This window comes from Schistocerca nitens, chromosome 1 (assembly GCF_023898315.1).
Source record: "Schistocerca nitens isolate TAMUIC-IGC-003100 chromosome 1, iqSchNite1.1, whole genome shotgun sequence".
Classification (NCBI taxonomy): domain Eukaryota; kingdom Metazoa; phylum Arthropoda; class Insecta; order Orthoptera; family Acrididae; genus Schistocerca; species Schistocerca nitens.
This window is the reverse complement of record NC_064614.1, coordinates 55,848,204-55,869,821: the sequence shown is the minus strand read 5'-3', so window position 1 is coordinate 55,869,821 and position 21,618 is coordinate 55,848,204. Positions and strand designations below refer to the sequence as shown.

Genomic DNA, 21,618 nt, shown 5'->3' with positions numbered 1-21,618 from the left:
TAATGTAGGAAAAGATAAGATTGCCACTTACCATAAAGAAGGCACATTAAGTTGCGGACAGGCACAATTAAAGGACACTTGTGTAAAGCCTTCAGCCACAGCCTTCATCAGGGGAAGAGAAACACACACCATTCATACACGCAAGCAAGTACACTTCATTCACAGGTGAACCACTTCCATTAGCTCAGACCAGAATGCATCTATCGCGTGGGGGCACAAGCAGCAATCTGGAGGGGGCATGGAAGGGATAGTAGTGTACTGGTGGAGGGAGAGGCGAATACTGTCCGGCACAATGTGCATGGACTAGAACGTCAACAGGCACATTGTCAGGAGGCTGTGGCGCAGGAAGGCAGGGAAAAAAAAGGAGAGGAGCAGGGAAAGATGGGGAGGAAATGATAGGGAAGAGTGCATGAACAATGTTGGTTGGAGAGTGTGAGGAAATTGTGTTACCATAGCTTGAGGCCGGGATAATTATAGGAGTGGAAAAAGTATTGGATGGATAACTCCCATCTACTCAGTTCGGAAAAGCTGGTGGTGGAGGGGAGGATCCAGATGGCTCGGGTAGTGGAGCATGTTGTGCCACAGGGTGGTTTACTGTGCTCTTATCCACAGTTTTGAGATGGACAGCTAGCTGGTAGCTATACCAATATAAAAAGCTGTGCAATGATTGCAGCAGACCACTATAGCTGCTTTCACAGGTGGACTGACCCCTGATGGGTAGTGACAGGACTGGAATAGGAAGTGCTGGGTGGGTGGATTGGGCAGGTCTTGCACCTGGGTCTTCCACAGGGATATGGTCCTTGTACCAAGGGGCTGGAATTGGGAGTGGTATAGGGATGAACTAGGATGTTGTGGAGGTTGGGTGGTGTAGGAAGGATCTTGGGTAGGATATCACTCATTGCAGGGCATGATGATAGGTAATCAAAGCCCTATGCTTCAGTTGTTATAGTCCTGGGTAGGTGACGAAGGGGGCACTCTTTTGTGGTTGGTTCTTGCTTCTCACATTAATTGCTGTAAAGCGAAATACTTAAAACTATCATTTGTAAACTGAAATGTCGATTGAACAAATACTCAGATGACCAGCCACTACAGTGCACAGTGTGCCTTCCATGCAATGTAAGTTAGTCATATATTTACTCACTGTGTAATTTTTATATAAATGTTCTTTCTTATTGTTATGAGAAGGAAAGTTGCTACTCACCATATAGCGGAGATGCTCAGTTGCAGATAGGCACAACAAAAATACTTTCACAATTATAGCTTTCGGCCATTAAGGCCTTCATTAACAATAGACACACATACGAACACACACTCAAGCAAATGCAACTCACACACATGACTTGCATGAGTGTGTGTGCATGTGCATATGTGTGACTATTGTTGACGAAGGCCTTAATGGCCGTAAGCTATAATTGTGTGGTGTTTTGTGGTGGTTAAGTGGTGCTACAGAAGAATGCTGAAGATTAGATGGGTAGATCATATAACTAATGAGGAGGTATTGAATAGGATTGGGGAGAAGAGAAGTTTGTGGCACAACTTAACTAGAAGAAGGGATCAGTTGGTAGGACATGTTCTGAGGCATCAAGGGATCACCAATTTAGTATTGGAGGGCAGCGTGGAGGGTAAAAATCGTAGAGGGAGACCAAGAGATGAATACACTAAACAGATTCAGAAGGATGTAGGTTGCAGTAGGTACTGGGAGATGAAGAACCTTGCACAGGATAGAGTAGCATGGAGAGTTGCATCAAACCAGTCTCAGGACTGAAGACCACAACAATAACAATATTGTTACATTCCATCCTGAATTTTCCATTGTTATTTACTATTGTGTGTGTTACATGTTAACATCATGTCTGAGGGCATGTCCGAGTTCCTCCAGCTAATGTGCCCCATTTGTAGTGTGTGTTCCCAATCCCCAGGCGTACTGAAGTTAGATTCGAACTGTCCGGAGGGGTAGCAACCCATCCACTCATCACACAGTAACTTCAATACATCATTTCGAGTATAGTAGCTCACCATCTTATCATTAGGTGTACAGTGCAACATTAATTATCGAGCAGCTACTGCATGCGATCAATACCATTTTAGTTCGATTCCTCATGGTTGAATGAATGTCATTCCAAATTAGGAAAGGACTAATTAAGTGAAACGAAGCAGTAGCATCATTGTGTGCATATTTCCACTTGTGGCTAAAAAAAAAAAACGAGGAAGAGTCTGGTCAACTTTGAACAACCCTTACAACAGTAATTTTGCCACCTGAGTCACTTTTTATTCTCATTAACTACATAACTTAAGTGTAAGGAATCGAGACAGAAAAAATATTTATTAGTTCTATTATAATCATGAATGTATGAATTTGTCATTTATTGACAAATCTTACAACAGTAACTGTAATAGTTTGAAATAACTGTGCTTATTGAGTTTAAAAACACTACTAGCATTACAAAGTAAACATCTATTGTTCGAATACTGCTCACTCAGAAAGACAGTAATTAAAATTGCCTCTCAACAAATACAAATTAAAAACTATACTTTTGTACAGCAGGAAATGCATCTTTTATAGCATAATATCATACAGAAATTATTTTTACACAAGTAGTTTACAAGAAAAGTTGTCTCTCTTCTGCAGTTGTCTGCATGTAAGTCTTAACAACCAGTCTGAACATTAAGTAATGCAATTGTTTTGCTGATGTGGGGTACTGTGTTCACATTTGATGACATTCCCAATTCAAAAACCTTGTGGAGAAGAGACAGTGCATGCTCTGGAAAAAAAAGGATTTTCTTTAAAATTTGTTTTAACCTTAGTAAACATGTCCAATTAAGTCACCAATTCAAAAAAGTCACAACTGTCAACAATTCTGCAAAGGCTGTACACTGATTAACAAATTAACTCTGTTCACTACTCCAAACTTTTAACTGCACACAAGAACCATTAAACTGGCATACCCATATTTACAGCATCAGACATTAGCACTACCAACCTCTTACCCACTCCACCCATGTGGTGCTGTTCTGTCATCATACAGAATAAGCTATGTGTAACACTTGTGTGTGACAGAGTGATAAGTGTATTCAGACAATATTTTTGTCACATATGGCAGTGCCGCTGATAAATATCATGCTGTGTAATACAACCAAAATGCCACTGTAATATGTGGGTTTGTTGGCAAAAGACATGTCACGTTAAATATTCAAATTATGAAAAATGCCCAGGCTGCACAGCTGTTTGAATTCCATGTTGTGCTGTGGATGCCATTACAGCTGAAGTAGGAGAAGAAATGGGTATGCCATCTACAAAAGGACCAAGTCTAGTAAAAAACTGTTGACCTTCAAATCAGCTGGTTGATACGAACTCCAAACTGTGACTATACAAATGTAAAGAAATGCACACAACTGGATCTGAATGAGAAACTTCGTAACTCCCAACAGCTATATGGTCATTGGGCTGTAATTTGCTTCCACAGCTCATGATGCTACTTAGCCCCAGATAAGTAAAACCATGCAATTATGCAGGTAAACAACATTTCCCTAGTATTCACATGCCACACACGAAACACTGAGGATAAAAAATGAATCCCAACTGCAGTAACATCATAGACTTAAACTCCTATTAACTAAAATAGAATTTTTTGATGCTGTATATTCTCTCACAAATACATGAATGGACTATGGTTCTTTAAGTTGGATGTTCTGGACTGAACACAATCCTCCAATGCTTAGAGAGGTGGTTGTCAGCCAACAGAGAGCTGGTGCACATGATGGACGCAGAGTATTTTCTCATGCAAGCCGGGCAGTTCTTGCGCAATGTCCACAGCAGATCCCTAAACTTATTTCCTGTTAAGTAATCTATGCAAATTAGCTCACAACCACTACAGCTGTGTTCCAGCACTAATGTGAAGAAGGGATTATAGCTGATGCTGGCAAAACAGCGACCAAAGCATTAGCTCCCTTGTATGAAGGCTCAGTTTTGTTACATGCTTAAATTCTCATCAGCAACTAATCATCTTGCATGTCAGAAATGATTATCAAATAATTTCCACTTTTTATCATGTCACTATTTTGCACAATATTGAGATGCACCTATTCTGAAAATAATAGATAAATGCACACTTTTTAAGCTGTTTGCTCTGTCAAGTCACAGACTGCCAACTTACTGGTATCCAGATTTTCCAGTTAAAGGTTACTGTAGATGCTGTAAATGATAAAGAGTCCACGACACCATATGATGTGACAAGATTCAGAACTTTCTTCTTACCAATACTCGTCATATCTGCATGTACCTCTAGGTTACTTTCAAGTGCTTTATCATCAATGTGATACATTTTGTAGAATAATCTACGACTGGTTCTCTGTGGCTCTGTTGCTACACAATAGGTTTACAACATATAAAGAAAATGCACTCATTCAAGCATACACATGACAAGCAATGAACTCACCCCCCCCCCCCCAATACAATTTTCCTGAACTTTTGTAGCATTTATGAATATTTAACTTATAATACAGGAACATGAAAAAAATTATGCTAGCTACTACACGGGCTGAATCACCTGAAACTTACACCACAAATATTGCCAAAATGAAAGTGCTATTGATTATTGATGTGCCATTTGCACAGGATGGGTTTGTAGTCAAGGGCTCATTATGTTAGCCAATAAACAGATTGTAATAATACTTAGAAATTTTATTTTTTGTGCAAACATGCACTTTAAGTGGAACAATGACTACTGCCCCCCCCCCCCCCCCCCCATGAACCATGGACCATGCCGTTGGTGCGGAGGCTTGCGTGCCTCAGTGATACAGATGGCCGTACTGTAGGTGCAACCACAACGGAGGGGTATCCGTTGAAAGGCCAGACAAACGTGTGGTTCCTGAAGAGGGGCAGCAGCCTTTTCAGTAGTTGCAGGGGCAACAGTCTGGATGATTGGCAACAGTCTGGATGATTGACTGATCTGGCCTTGTAACACTAGCCAAAACGGCCTTGCTGTGCTGGTACTGCGAACGGCTGAAAGCAAGGGGAAACTACAGCCGTAATTTTTCCCGAGGGCATGCAGCTTTACTGTATGGTTAAATGATGATGGTGTCCTCTTGGGTAAAATATTCCGGAGGTAAAATAGACCCCCATTCGGATCTCCGGGTGGGGACTACTCAAGAGGATGTCGTTATCAGGAGTAAGAAAACTGGCATTCTACGGATCGGAGCGTGGAATGTCAGATCCCTTAATCGAGCAGGTAGGTTAGAAAATTTAAAAAGGGAAATGGATAGGTTAAAGTTGGATATAGTGGGAATTAGTGAAGTTTGGTGGCAGGAGGAACAAGACTTTTGGTCAGGTGAATACAGGGCTATAAATACAAAATCAAATAGGGGTAATGCAGGAGTAGGTTTAATAATGAATAAAAAAAATAGGTGTGCGGGTAAGCTACTACAAACAGCATAGTGAACGCATTATTGTGGCCAAGATAGACACGAAGCCCACGCCTACTACAGTAGTACAAGTTTATATGCCAACTAGCTCTGCAGATGATGATGAAATTGATGAAATGTATGAAGAGATAAAAACATTATTCAGGTAGTGAAGGGAGACGAAAATTTAATAGTCATGGGTGACTGGAATTCGAGTGTAGGAAAAGGGAGAAAGGGAAACATAGTAGGTGAATATGGATTGGGGGTAAGAAAGGAAAGAGGAAGCCGTCTGGTAGAATTTTGCACAGAGCATAACTTGATCATAGCTAACACTTGGTTCAAGAATCATAAAAGAAGGTCGTATACATGGAAGAAGCCTGGAGATACTAAAAGATATCAGATAGATTATATAATGGTAAGACAGAGGTTTAGGAACCAGGTTTTAAATTGTAAGACATTTCCAGGGGCAGATGTGGACTCTGACCACAATCTATTGGTTATGAACTGCAGATTAAAATTGAAGAAACTGCAAAAAGGTGGGAATTTAAGGAGATGGGACCTGGATAAACTGACTAAACCAGAGGTTGTGCAGAGTTTCAGGGAGAGCATAAGGGAACAATTGACAGCAGTGGGGGAAAGAAGTACAGTAGAAGAAGAATGGGTAGCTCTGAGGGATGAAGTAGTGAAGGCAGCAGAGGATCAAGTAGGTAAAAAGACGAGGGCTAGTAGAAATCCTTGGGTAACAGAAGAAATATTGAATTTAATTGATGAAAGGAGGAAACATAAAAACGCAGTAAATGAAGCAGGCAAAAAGGAATACAAACGTCTCAAAAATGAGATTGACAGGAAGTGCAAAATGGCTAAGCAGGGATGGCTAGAAGACAAATGTAAGGATGTAGAGGCTTATCTCACTAGGGGTAAGATAGATATTGCCTACAGGAAAACTAGAGACCTTTGGAGAAAAGAGAACCACTTGTATGAATATCAAGAGCTCAGATGGAAACCCAGTTCTAACCAAAGAAGGGAAAGCAGAAAGATGGAGTATATAGAGGGTCTATACAAGGGCAATGTACTTGAGGACAATATTATAGAAATGGAAGAGAATGTAGATGAAGAGGAAATGGGAGATATGATATTGCGTGAAGAGTTTGACAGAGCACTGAAAGACCTGAGTCGAAACAAGGCCCCAGGAGTAGACAACATTCCATTAGAACTACTGACGGCCTTGGGAGAGCCAGTCCTGACAAAACTCTACCATCTGGTGAGCAAGATGTATGAGATAGGCGAAGTACCCTCAGACTTCAAGAAGAATATAATAATTCAAATTCCAAAGAAAGCAGGTGTTGACAGATGTGAAAATTACCGAACTATCAGTTTAATAAGTCACAGCTGCAAAATACTAACACGAATTCTTTACAGACAAATGGAAAAACTGGTAGAAGCCGACATCGGGGAAGATCAGTTTGGATTCCGTAGAAATACTGGAACACGTGAGGCAATACTGACCTTACAACTTATCTTAGAAGAAAGATTAAGGAAAGACAAACCTACGTTTCTAGCATTTGTAGACTTAGAGAAAGCGTTTGACAATGTTGTCTGGAACACTCTCTTTTAAATTCTAAAGGTGGCAGTGGTAAAATACAGGGAGCGAAAGGCTATTTACAATTTGTACAGAAACCAGATGGCAGTTATAAGAGTCAAGGGGCATGAAACTGAAGCAGTGGTTGGGAAGGGAGTGAGACGGGGTTGTAGCCTCTGCCCAATGTTATTCAATCTGTATATTGAGCAAGCAGTAAAGGAAACAAAAGAAAAATTCGGAGTAGGTATTAAAATCCATGGAGAAGAAATAAATACTTTGAGGTTTGCAGATGAAATTGTAATTCTGTCAGAGACAGCAAAGGACTTGGAAGAGCAGTTGAACGGAATGGACAGTGTCGTGAAAGGAGGATATAAGATGAACATAAACAAAAGCAAAACGAGGATAATGGAATGTAGTCGAATTAAGTCGGGTGATGCTGAGGGAATTAGAATAGGAAATGAGACACTTAAAGTAGTAAAGGAGTTTTGCTATTTGGGGAGCAAAATAACTGATGATGGTCGAAGTAGAGAGAATATAAAATGTAGACTGGCAATGGCAAGGAAAGCGTTTCTGAACAAGAGAAATTTGTTAACATCGAGTATAGATTTAATTGTCAGGAAGTGGTTTCTGAAAGTATTTGTATGGAGTGTAGCCATGTATGGAAGTGAGGAGTGTAGCCATGGACGATAAATAGTTTGGACAGGAAGAGAATAGAAGCTTTCGAAATGTGGTGCTACAGAAGAATGCTGAAGATTATATGGGTAGATCACGTAACTAATGAGGAGGTATTGAATAGAATTGGGGAGAAGAGGAGTTTGTGGCACAACTTGACGAGAGGAAGAGACCGGTTGGTAGGACATGTTCTGAGGCATCAAGGTATCACAAATTTAGCATTGGAGGGCAGCGTGGAGGGTAAAAATCGTAGAGGGAGACCAAGAGATGAATACACTAAGCAGATTCAGAAGGATGCAGGTTGCAGTAGGTACTGGGAGATGAAGAACCTTGCACAGGATAGGGTAGAATGGAGAGCTGCATCCAACCAGTCTCAGGACTGAAGACCACCACCACAACAACAACAACAACAACGCCTATTGGCATTAACAAACTAAAAGTAGGGTAAATTAGAATGTCAGTGGTGTTTGTTGCAGGATTCTAGTGAGAGTCATTTACGAGATATTGTATTTAGAAAAGTTTCCACAATGATACTGGTTTGTGCCATTCAGCCTGCTTTCTCTCTAGGTATGTTTGCTTACAATGTGCTTGCATGTTCCTTGAGTGCAATGCAACGTGCTCGTCAGTTAGTGTGTGACAGTCCAAGTAGTAGGTTGTGAGCTGACATGCTCATAGTATGCAGAGAGTGAAGGAAGAATGTAGTTTATTCTCGTAGAGTGTACATAGAAAGACAGTCAACTATCTTGACAGTTAGTTATCAACCTACTCAGCCAGTTACATGAAATTGTTGGTATAACACCTAAACAATGTAACAGAAGGGAACAAGTAATGACAGAAGGGAGGGAAATAAACATCCTTGCTGCTGTTGCAGTTGATCCACATGTTAGCTCCTGTGCAATCGTGTGAGGAAGTGACATGAGTCAGGCAGTATCCTACAGATTCTCCATTGACATAGGTTCTATCCATATCACAAAGAGTTGCAGGGAAAAGTTTATGAGAACTGTGTTAATTTCTGTATGTGGGGGCATTAAGCAAGATACTCCAGATGTATCATGTATCATATTTAGTGAAGAAGCCACATTTACCAATTATGAGCATGTATAGCACCAAAACATGCATTATTGGTCTGTTGATAATCCCCATTGGCTTCATCAGGTGGAATGTCACTGTCCATGGACTGCAAATGTGCGTTGTGAGATAGTGATCTATCATCTCATACACCCATGTTTCATAGACGAAACACAGAATGTGCACAAGTATTGCATCCTCGTAGCTGACCATCTTCCACAGATGCTAAACAACGTTCTCTGCACACGAGGAACTTGCGATACTAACGTGCTGGCTGTCCAGCCCACAGTGAACAAAGTACTACAGCATGTCTTCACGAATTGTTTCCAAATTGCTGGATTGGACACAGATGACCTGTACATTGGCTGGTCTGTTGCCCAGATTTGATGCCTGCAGACTATTGTCTGTAGGGAAAGTTGAAAGATGCTGTCTGCAAGGACATACCTACAACACTTGATGATATGCAGTCATGTATTATTGCCGAATGCTTGGACATCTCTGCTGAAATTCTAGCACGTGTGCAGAAGTCATTCAATGCCACACTGGAAGCATGTATTGCTGCTCACGACTGTCACTTTGAACGCAACCTGTGAAGATCAATTGTCTCATTACTGATCAGAATCCACATGACCAGTGTATGCACTTTGTTGTTTTTTAGTTTGTGCTACCACAGGTATTGCAGAAGTGTTGGTGCGGGAACTGTTCAAAACATGGTATCTTGTAAATGATTCGCACTGGAATCCTGCAACGAATGCCACTGACAGTTTACCCTAATTTTAGTTTGTTAACTTTAATAGCCATTGTTCCATTTAAAAAGCATATGTTTCTACAAAAAATAGAATTAACAAGTATTATTACAATCTGGTTATTGGCTAACAATACATGTCTCTCACTACCAATTCGTTCTTTGATAAGCACACATCAACAGTACTTTCCATTTCAACAATATTTGCTGTGCAAGTTTTAGGGGATTCCCGCTGTACATTCCCATACCGCACAGCACAAGGTCTCTCTCTCGCTCTCTCTCTCTCTCAACCTTTTGCCAGTCAGCCCCGTTTAACGAAGACTATTCATAAAGAAACTTCTGCATTCATATAGCATGTTTAATAGTAGATACGGTGGTACTGCTCTTGCATTGCAATGCACTTTGAACCAATATGCTATGAGCAACATATAATCAACAGGGTGTATACGTGGACAAGGAAAAAAAATTCTTGGATTTTTCCCGTACCTCCCGGTTAAAAATACATTTTCTCCCGGATGAAAATACACTTTTTCCATGTTAACTGACAGTACACTTTCCGTTGGAACTGTAAAACTTATCAACCCTTTGAATGGATATGGTTTTATTACAGCAGTGTAGAATTTCTCGGCACCTTAGAAAACAAAACTCAGGGGGAAAAAACACGTTTTGGAAAGATCTTTGATAAGCAGATTTTCGTATTACGGAAGTATAAATTCGAATTCCACCAACAGGAAAAGTAAATGGTTTAAGTTAGCATACATAGTGTTGCTACAAGAAAAGCAAAGTTTTCGCAGATAATATTTGTCTCTAAGATTAATAAGCTACAAGAGAAGCTAAGTTTTCACATATAATTTTGATCTGTTTAGCGCATGTTACTCTTTAAGATACATCATACAAATACGCCAGCAAAATTTTTAATACTGACATAAATCTCTGATCTTCTGGGCTCAAAAGTCTTCTAAATGGCTCGTCATCAAAGAGTTGATTTTTAAATGAGAGCAAACGCTCTGTGATTTAAGAAAGTCATCGTACATTCTCGCACATAGTTTAACTTGCGTAAAAGAAAATCTACTTTGAAAATAACGCTTTTCGAACCACAACTCGGAATAGTTTCTCGCGACCTGTTAGAAACAGATTCATTTCAGCAGTTGCCAGATAGCGCCAGATAGGAGACGTCACCGCACTTGCGCAGCTACGGTGATGCAGGAAGCCAGTATGTTCGTACGTGTAAAACATTAAAATCTCTTTCTTACGTTATGTCATAAAAGAAACAAGACATCAGAGGATACTCCAACAGCATGGGAATTTTGTGAACCTTACTAAAATGCATAGTTCACCTTGAAGCGCACATTCGTATGTCCAGATTCCCAATGACATAGGCCTCGACCTGATATTAAGCTTTTCGGTATGGTTTTCGGGATGTAAATTTTCTTGGAGTACCAGTACTGTATGATCTCATGTTTGGTTCTTTATTACGGCATAATGCCATACGTGCTAGAAGATGTAAACGTGCACTTGAAATGCAGCGAATAGTTGAAACTAGCCAATAGTACGGGATTAAACACTTCGTTTCAAATACATTTACTGCCTCAGCAGGAAAGCTTAATAAAGGCCAAATTTCTTTAGCAAACTGACAAAAATAACTTTATTGTTTTGCAAGGCGATTAATGCTTGACTGTCAGAAATGTGGAAATAAAATAAAATCTGAAACTAGTAACATATTTAAGCCTTACGTAATTATGTGAATGTATTTTAATTCACTTGATAGCTCCCAGCCACAGAAATCCGTCTTATTTTCATTTGACGTAAGAGCAGTAAACGAAAAGGAAACAGAAAAATCACTAAATATAAACACGGGTCACGTGGAGACTACCCCCCCACCCCACTATAACTCAGACTGCTCTGTACACATCAAAAATAAATAAAAAGACTTTTCAAAAATAAGTTCATTTTGTAGCGCACATCGTTCTGAAGACTCTGATGCATAAAACATATATCTTCGAGGAAGTGTAAGACATGTTATTTGGTCTTTAGTGTGCCAAAGCGCAGTGCTACGCCTCTTCAAACAACATTCTTATACCACAAGTCACTTTATTGCGACGTCACTGTATTGCGCTCTGTAACTCAAACGTGTATATTTTGCAATGCATGCCATCAAACTATTTCAGGACAGGGTCATTCCATGCCAAGTGGTCTAGAGGCTCCCACATGACCATCATGGATTTTGATGAAATGTTGTATGAACATTCACACATGTTCTCAATGAACACTGGTAAAGCTTCAGTTTCAGAAATTCAATACTTGCAGAGATATAGTCACTTGTTTGAAACCATAGCACAGCTTCCCATAGTGAATCCTTGAATTTTCAGCAACTTTGAGACGAGATATCTCTGTAAGTATTTGCATGAAAGAAACAAAACTTGGCCATCTTATACAACTTTTAGAGCATTTTAAAGTAAAATATTAAGAAAAGGATTTCTGAGCAATTTTCATAGAGATAATTTGAAGCAAAGTTGGGCGAAAAAATAGCTGTTTAAAAAAAAATGCGAACTTTAGTTTTTTATATCTCCAAAAGTAATTGTGGGATGTACATGAAACTTTGCACACCATAACTCACCAACACAAGGTCTTAGAATATAAAATTTCATTCTCCTATTGCTTTCCATTATTTCACAAATCTAGGGTGAAGATGACGATTTTTCAAAAAGTGCTAAAAATGGGTATTTTTAGTCAATTTTTTCAAAGAAGTGTTTTCTCCAAACTCTTCTAGACTATGGTCATTAGAAAGAGCATATTCTAAACTATCTAGAAAAGTGTATTTGGTTTTGCAATGCAAGCATATAAGGCCCTAAAAAGTAGCATCATCAAAAAGACGCACTTGAAGTTTGAACACATTTTTTGGCACTCAAATTGTACCTGAAATCTTTTATTTTGCCTTATACATGTTTATTAATGTCTGTGATAAGTGAAATAAGAAGTCCTGACGAATAGGACCTTGCTTAAGTCCGAATAGCAAAAGAATAAAAATAGAAACAATGTTATTTCATAATTGTCGCCTCCCCCCCTCCCCCCCCCCCTCTCTCTCTCTCTCTCTCTCTCTCTCACTCACACACACACACACACACACACACACACAATTATTATTAATAATGAATGTAAATCGTAAAATTTATTTGCATAATCATCTAATTATTAGTTGCCTGTTTAATGAACAACAGCAGCTTACTGATGGAAAAGAAGTGTATAAATGAGTTGCTATGGTCCATGGTGGCTTAACCACTGCTAGTTTCATTTCACCTGAGAAAACCAGCATTCCCATTGCCATAGGGGCCACGCACGATAGCTTAGCTAAAACAGCCACGGGTGGGTTTCTTTACCACACGATCCCAAGCCTGATAAGGGTTTCTTCACACAGGTTCCCAAGCCTGATAGTAAAATTATTTAAGTGCCCTGTGTAAAATTAGAAGGCACTCTTGGGTTCCTTAGATTGTTCCCTCTAACCTATTTCAATTTTTGATATGCTACATTAATTTTCTGATGAATATCAAGAGGAATCGTGTATTGCCGGCCAGACAAATTTACTGATGGAGCTGGAATAACTGCAATAATGTGGTGTTCTGGAACCCAGCACTTGTCACTTCTTGGTGGCCAATAAAATTAATTTGCTGGACCATGTGGGTGCATAAAGTTTATTAATGCATCCCTTTGCTCTGTGGAGGTCTCACAGATATTCCCAATCCACCACACGTTTTCATAGATGCATGCAACATATTGTCCTGGTTGGAGAGCAGACATTAATATGGCTCCTTCATTACTGTGACCCATTTTAGCTAGAAAAGATGAACAATCATTTGAAACTCTGCTGACCTGAATTGTTGTTTCATCAATAGGTAAAAAGTGATGATTTTCTCTAGTGCCTGCTACAGTTTGTCCAAGTTTAAACCTCTCTTCTTGTGACACAATATTTTTTTTCAATTGCATCTTTACTGACGAAAACAAATTTAATTCCATTAATGTTTTCAGAGCAGAAGTGAAACAGATCTATGGGAGTAAGAATTTGTCCATTAAGTGGCCGTTGCAAGCCTGCTCTTGCTGCTAACCACTTTGTTGTAGCTCCAATCCCATCACAAGGTGATTTCCCATGACTAGTTGCAAAAAAATTCCATTCGGCTGTCATTCCAAAATCACTCTTATGATAGCACAAATTTAGTTAATTCTTGAAATTTTTATATTGAGCACTGGAGCCGTCACTGAAATAATGAATGTGGGATATCTGTGCAAACCGTGCTTTTATATATTTGATGAGTTCCTTGAAAAAAACGTGAACTGTAATAGTGTCATGCCGCAAACCATCACTGATAATGCAAAAACTTAAAGAGTCTACTTTCTCATTTTGACGAAAGTACATAAATGGATGAATTGTTGCTTGACTATTGTCCCAGTGGAAGCCTTGCACAGCATCCTGAATGATAAAAGTATAATTTTCTGCAAAATCCATTAGGACAACAAGCTCTTCGTCTTTCAGATGACATTTAAGGCCTTTAAGATGCAAACTTTGATGCTTGGCAATGTAATGATGGCATGACAGACTCCATATTTTATTTTTTACATCTTCAGTAAATTCATCCACTACCATTTGCTTCGTGTCCAGTGTGGCACAATCAGTATGTATCCATTGCTTAAACACAATAACTTCCTGTGGCTCATGATCTAGGAAATAGCCGGCAATTTCAGATGCAATAGCTTTGGGCCCAGGACACCTTTCACAGCGATAAAGCGTGCACTGTTTCGAGTTCGAACTGCAAACTGCCTTGCTGAGAATCTCCTTATCATTTTCACGTATACCAGCTTCTAAGCATAAGCTTAACACATTTTGGTGAATTGCACAGATGCAAACTGCATGCATTCCAGCTGATCTTACTGTTACACACCATTTGAGTCAAGTTCACAAAACTTTGAGAACCCTATTTCTGGACCATTTATATTCATATAGATAACATACATTTCCCGTAAATTGCAAAGTAACAATCTTTTCTGCATGTATGTCTTTCTATCTAAAAGTCTAACTGAAATACTATCTTTTTTTCCAGGGCACACCCTACTATACTCATCATCTTCAAAAAAATTTTGCACTCTACTAGCAACGTCTGCTGGTAATTTCCTGCTTTGCCTATTTTCGGGAAATGCCAGAATGCCCTTCTCTGCCTTAAGCTTCCAAGCATTCTTCACCATTCTTTCGGACACGCCGAACTGAGCTGCTGTTTGTATGACTGTCCAACTTACAGGTGCCAAGGTTAAAACTTGCATCTGTTCTTTATGAATTGCATTCAGTCAGCAAATGTGCATAGTCGGCACAGTTTCCACATTCCTTAATTTCACTAGCATCTTCAATTTGTCAGTTTACTCCCATTGCATTTACAATTATGTTTTTAATCACATTTTACGCCTTTTGAATTTTCTTCTTCACATATTGGGGCTTATCTCTGTAGCTTACTGTTCTCTTCAGGGTGAAATACCGATAGACAATAAGCTACTATGTAATTCTTCTTTTGGTGTAAAGTTCTCATCAGAATGTGATGACGAGGCTGATAAAGCTTCGTCCAAGTGTTTGTTTAAGGTAGTCCTGCAAGCCGGACAAATTTTCTGACCTGGCTTTATGTTATTAACAAGCTGCTTCTTCAACATATCATAAGCCTTATTAGCTGTTTCAGTATCAAGAGTGCGAATTCCTGCCTTAACGTTATGATTCACTTTCCCAAAGGGATTGAAGCATTTTTTTTTTGTAACCTCTCATATTGTGTCAATAACAGGGCTTCATGGTGTAGGCAAACTTGAGAGGTATTGTCCAGCTCTGCTTCAGAATGTCGGACCAACAATTCTTTTTCCTCATCACTAAAATCTGCAAACCATTTTAAAGCAGCTTTTTTTGGCAAAGAAAGTGACATGACACTTTGTTCCACTGTCTCCTTGCCCAATTGAGCAGGAAGGTATGCTGTTCCCTTCTGAATCCATCTCTAATCAGTAACTAAATAATGTATTTGGCATCTAGGTGCAAATTATAATCTGCTTAAATTTCAGACAAATTGCTACTGAATGAAATTATACACAATGTATAATACCAATGAAAAAATCTAATAAGAGATATATGCTATAAAGACACAAAGCAATTTTTTGTAAATTAAGATTACAAACGTTGATGGTCTTATGAATCACTTAACAAGCTGCACTCAGTCAAGTGAACCCACTCACTATGCTGCAAACACACCACTGAAATGCTGATTGTTCAAACACGGCTCACAATAATGAAACAATCTGATTGTTAAAGTAATTGTTGCCATTATATTTTCTATTAACAGTGAATCTTATGAATTTTCTCTGTGAAACTAGTGGTTACGTATTTACCAAGGTAGTAGGCTACATTTAAGTGTGATTAAATACAAAATTAAAACTCTTAGATCTTTAACCAACCAATTTCACATGTTTCCCTAATAACTTTAAGACAAAAATTCACAGGTTACAACACCTAGGTATTAAAATCTCTGCAATATTGATTGGAAAATTTACATCACTTGATGTATGATTCAAGCAAACCGATTCTTTTTTGGAAAAATGTTTTATACAATTGAATCCAAAAATTAGGTCTTCATTTTCCACTTGTTTTATGCAGATGAACACTTACGATAAAAGCAGAAGGGCTACTTCTCATAGTTTTCAAGTTTTTCTGACAGTCTCATTGCCTATTTACCAGATCTTTTTATTTCAATTATTCAAGGCACTAATAAACATTTATTTGGCATAATAAAAGGTTTCAGGTATAATTTGAGTGCCAGAAAAATGTGTTCAAACTTCCAATGCGCCTCTTTGATGATGCTACTTTTTAGGGCCTTATATGCTTGCATTGCAAAACCAAATACACTTTTCTTGATAGTTTAGAATACGCTCTTTCTAATGACCATAGTCTAGAAGAGTTTGGAGAAAACACTTTTTTGAAAAATTTGACTAAAAATACCCATTTCTAGTACTTTTTGAAAAATCGTCAACTTCACCCTAGATTTGTGAAATAATGGAAAGCAATAGGAGAATGAAATTTTATATTCTAAGACCTTGTGTTGGTGAGTTATGGTGTGCAAAGTTTCATGTACATCCCACAATTACTTTTGGAGATATAAAAAACTAAAGTTCGCATTTTTTTTAAACAGCTATTTTTTCGCCCAACTTTGCTTCAAATTATCTATATGAAAATTGCTCAGAAATCCTTTTCTTAATATTTTACTTTAAAGTGCTCTAAAAGTTGTATAAGATGGCCAAGTTTTGTTTCTTTCATGCAAATACTTACAGAGATATCTCATCTCAAAGTTGCTGAAAATTCAAGGATGCACTATTGGAAGCTGTGCTATGGTTTCAAACAAGTGACTATATCTCTGCAAGTATTGAATTTCTGAAACTGAAGCTTTACCAGTGTTCATTGAGAACATGTGTGAAAGTTCATACAAAATTTCATCAAAATCCATTATGGTCATGTGGGAACATTTATCGATATTAGACCACTTGGCACAGAATGGCCCGACAGTGGAAATTAAAATATCCTGTAGTGCCTCTCCTGTTCCCAGTTGGTCGGTTTGACATCCTGTCCCTCTAAAAAATATAAAAATAAACGTAATTAATACTGGATAGGATTATTTGTAACTGGAAGAACAAGAACTCTTCATAAAATCTGGACTTTTTATTGCCTATTAGCTAATAACTTGCTCCTCTGTGTGACATAAAATTAAATATAGGATACCCAAAACCAGTAAAGACAAGAGACAGGCAAGACAGTACACATTTCTTCAATCCTTAGGTACTAGCGATTATTCTCTCTAATCTTGCTGCAGCTTTACATGGCGTGCTTTCCTTTCTGCGAAAGAACTATTACCTCATCAAAGTTCGTCAAACATTTCGCTACATGAAAAATCGAAATGTCGTCCTATAACACTGAAAAAGCTGTTAATACAAGTAGTATCCAAGACTGGTGTGGTTTTTTGATCTGATTACATCTATTTTGTCACTGTGTGCTATTTAAAAAAAAAAAAAAGCGAGACTGTTTTGGCAATAATGATCATTTTTATAGTATGACAATATAATTCACGAAGTACCAATACGAAATACCTATTTGGCATACTACAATCAAAAAGTTTTACATTTCATTCACGCGCTCCAATTTCTCATGAACGAGACTAAAAAGTAGTACAACGAAATTTTTGTATAAACTTGGAATCATCATATTCTTCCACAATTTGTGTGCTGTCCCCATTTATTCTCCTTCCTCGTTCTAACAAACAACCTTGTCATCAATAATTCTGTGACTATTCCTACCACTGTCAAAATTCATTCCCCGGTTAACTTTACTAACCCTGCCACAGTCACCGGTTTAGTTATCTATCGATTATTCTCCGGTTAGTCGTTATTACGTGTTAGTATAATGCGTTTTCTGCGCTACTCCCAGAATGGAACTTCAGCGGCTGCTAGCCGGGGACTACAACTGGCCCTGTCTAGTGTAGCGATCTGGCCAAAAATTTTGTCAGACTTTCACTTTCTTTGATACACCGTAAAGATAATACATAATCTTTCTTACCTGTTATTCCTGTCAGTCGTTTATTTCCAGTCTGGTAGTCTGAATTTATGGATTTCGCTAGTAATTATAACAACGGTGAACATTTGCAAACCGAATCAACCACATAAACAAGCAGCAGTTGGCATTCACCAGTTCGGCCTTATTCCGCTCAGCTAGTATAGCCCTGTCCCGCTTTGTCTGCAATAAAGTTCATTTCCAGATGCGATGAGGATTCCCCTGGCAAAGACATCACGTACAGTATGCACGCATTCAAAAATCAACTTATAATTCATTCAGAAATCAACTTAGAACGTGTTCAAAAATGTCCAAAAACAAGCAGGGGTGCTTTTCAAAATCGTACAAATAATCGATAGACCGACGTGCGCTGGATGCTAGGTGCTTTGTGAAACAAGGTTTTTTTTTTTCCCCCCTCAAGAATATAAATTTGTCCCCTCCCCATGAAACTGCCACCCGGTTCAGATACCCGGGTTTGTAGACCCCCCCCCCCCCCCCCCACACTAGATCCAAGCCTGCTGAGCATGTGTGAATCTGGCAGCTTGGGCGCGCCAGTAAAATTTTTCCCGGTATCCCACGTGGGTGGTTGCTCCTACTGCTGCTTACACAGCCAATGGCCACATTTCTGTAGCCAGAAGCGGGAGAAGATATACTCATACGGGATTCAACTGCGCGTGTGCCTGAGCCCGCTTATAACTGCTTAAATGAATCTAATGTAAACAGTTGTGTCGTCACGCTCATCGGAGGCAATTCGTTGTTATGAAGCATTGCATAGTCTTCCTAAAGCCTTTGACACATTTTGCTGTTGGCAGACACTTGTACGTGCACTATGTTATTTTATATGGCGCATTTCCTTTGCAATTTAAGTTTTATTTTCGTTTTTTTCTCTCGTTCATGTTTTAATGTCGCAGTATCATTCTGCAGCAGCGGGATACAGTAATATCCTTTCTTAGAGTATCGGTTCTTACCAGTCAAAATTACAAAAATTTAACTGAAAACTAAAACAACGAAAAATTCCCAGAGTTCTAAAAAAATTCCTGGGTTTTTCCTGGTTTTCTCCCGGATGAAAAAATTCCCGGGTCTCCCGGGTCGTATACACCCTGAATCAAGGATGTATCTTTGTTGTTCGCCAAACCATGGGCTTTCAAAATATGTGCTGCAATCATATCAATTATGAGGTACATTCTGTAATAAGGTTTCTTGTGGGGCCGGGAACATAAAGCTAGTGGTGTAAGCCAATGGTGCCATATGTTCCACAATTGGAAAACCAATGTCTATGATGAAGAGAAATGTGGTCAACTGAGTATCGTGAACGCAGATCCGATTCGTGTGGTTGATGAAACAGTTAGAGAAAACTGCAGAGTCACCATCTCCCAGCTTAGTTTTTCTTTTTCTCTCATTACTCATAACCTTCTGTACAAAGCAATTACTGAAGATTTGAGCTACTGGAAATTTAAAACAAGTGGGTGCCTGAACTCTTTCTGAAGAACAAAAGGTCCAGCATATGGCAGTCGCATTGTCATTTATTGTACATTACAAAAGAGAAAGTGAAACTTTTCTCTACCAGAATGTGACAGGAAATGAGATGTAGATACATGAAAGCAGAAACAATAAGGTCCAGGTCACACAGGATCAACAAAGTGCTGTCAAACACTTTCCAGTAGCAAACTCATGGCAATTGTCTTCTGGGATGGAAAAGGAATTTTGCTTGTAGAGTTCTTGGAGAGAAATGTTGCAATTAACAATGAATGTTACTTTAATACACTAACAAAGCTGAGAAGGGCCATTTGCTACAAAAGTCAAAGCACATTGAGCTCTGGAATGATTCCCCTGTTAAACAATGGCCATTTGCATCAGCACAACATACTTTTACAAAACTGTGCCACTTCAAATGGGCAGTATTGGATCACCCACCCTACAGCCCTTATTTGGCATCTAGCACATATTGTCTTTTCATGTATATGAAGTGGCTTGACTCAAAGTGCATTTGCAAGTGAGTAATTTCACAGTACTGTAAACAAAATTTTGTAATGCCATTACCATTAAAAAATGGAAGTTACTTTATGAACAGCCCTCTTTCTGCTTCGAATATGCTACTAACTGCATCAAAAAAGGCAAGTATAGCATGTAAAACATTTCTGTTATTTTTCAAAACAGTGCCATCACTACAAATATCTCTCTTATTCTTCCACTTTTATAGTATCATCTTTCTTTATCATTGTTTCACAGATGGTTTGCTTTCAGATTTCCTGCTGAACTTCTGCAAGCATTTTGCTCAGATTTACTAACAATTTCTAGTAGCTTTACCAAGACAGAATTTTAAATTGGCTTTTTTGAATACACGTGTGGCGTAATTCAATAGTAACATGTGAAATACTGACATTTCTATACCCTTTCAAAAGAATTGACTACTTTTGGAAGAATCAGCAAGAGACATGTACAAGATTATAAATAATTAATACACTAACCTTGTGCACAAAGGACTACCTCTGGCAAATGATCAAGTGCAGATACAACAATCTCTGGCTGAGGGCTGTCGAGGCAACGGAAATATGCAGGAAGAAGACTGGCACAAGTCGATTGCTGTGGGGAGTGCCGCAATTGTCGTGTTAGCAATACATGTGCCAGAGATCTAACTCCTGATGATGGAGACAGCAAGAGAGCTGCTACTGCATCTCCAAATGTGTCCAAAAGAGCTGGTTTGCGAGCTGACAAGTGATCCAAGTCCTGAAGGGCTTGCATCACATCTAAAACATAAACGTAATTTTTCTTATTGACAAAATAATACCAAATTATTGTAACAAAAAATAAATCTTATATACTGTTGGCTACAAAAGATAAATATAAGACCGAACAAATATGAAACATAAATATAAATTTCAAATAGGACAGTTAGACAGTCTTTTTATATTTATCATTGTAATCAAATATTGTCATAATCACAAACACAAGATAAACCAAAGAAATCTGAATACTTTAAAATTGGTTTCAGATACATTATCTCCAAATACAAAGATCATTTTTATTCACAAATGTGTGTGTGTGTGTGTGTGTGTGTGTGTGTGTGTGTGTGTGTTAGAGTGAATAGAAATTGATCCTTTTCATGATACTGTTGACATTTCAATGGTATTTAGGTATTTACTTCATCTGTATAGGAGGAATCACAATGCTGATGACAAGGAATCTTTTTATTCTTATACTGATTAAGTCAGATATGTATTGCGGTCCTCTTTATTGTAGTCACTACATACTGACACATTTTATATTGAGATATCACTTGAAAATTGTACACAAGGTCAAATCACACTTATGGAACAAATAAATCTAAGAATAGCTTAGTCATCAAGTGGCACCATAACAAACACATCAAAGAAGGTTGTAATCAGGCAAGCTTTCAGAAACAGTGGCTCCTCCTTCATGCAGAAGGGTTGAAGGAAAAGGAAGAGGGTTGAAGGTAAAGGACTGGAGAGGTCTAGAAAAATGTGCAGATTTCAGAAAAGTCACCCACAACCACACACTAGGGCAGACTTACTGGACGGGATGGGA

General features: G+C 38.6%; 1 protein-coding gene across 3 annotated transcripts in view; it reads right to left on the bottom strand.

Moving 5' to 3' along the window:
- Positions 1 to 2,529: 2,529 nt before the first annotated feature.
- LOC126241230 (integrator complex subunit 1) overlaps positions 2,530 to 21,618 on the bottom strand; it is a 304,834-nt gene continuing 285,745 nt past the window's right edge. For all 3 annotated transcript variants that reach the window (XM_049947990.1, XM_049947989.1, XM_049947991.1), the window contains exons 36-37: positions 20,541 to 20,819; positions 2,530 to 2,762 (exon numbers count right to left, since the gene is read on the bottom strand). In XM_049947990.1, coding sequence (XP_049803947.1) covers positions 2,647 to 2,762; positions 20,541 to 20,819 — 395 coding nt within the window. In that variant the 3' untranslated portion in view covers positions 2,530 to 2,646. The remainder of the gene's footprint in view (positions 2,763 to 20,540; positions 20,820 to 21,618) is intronic.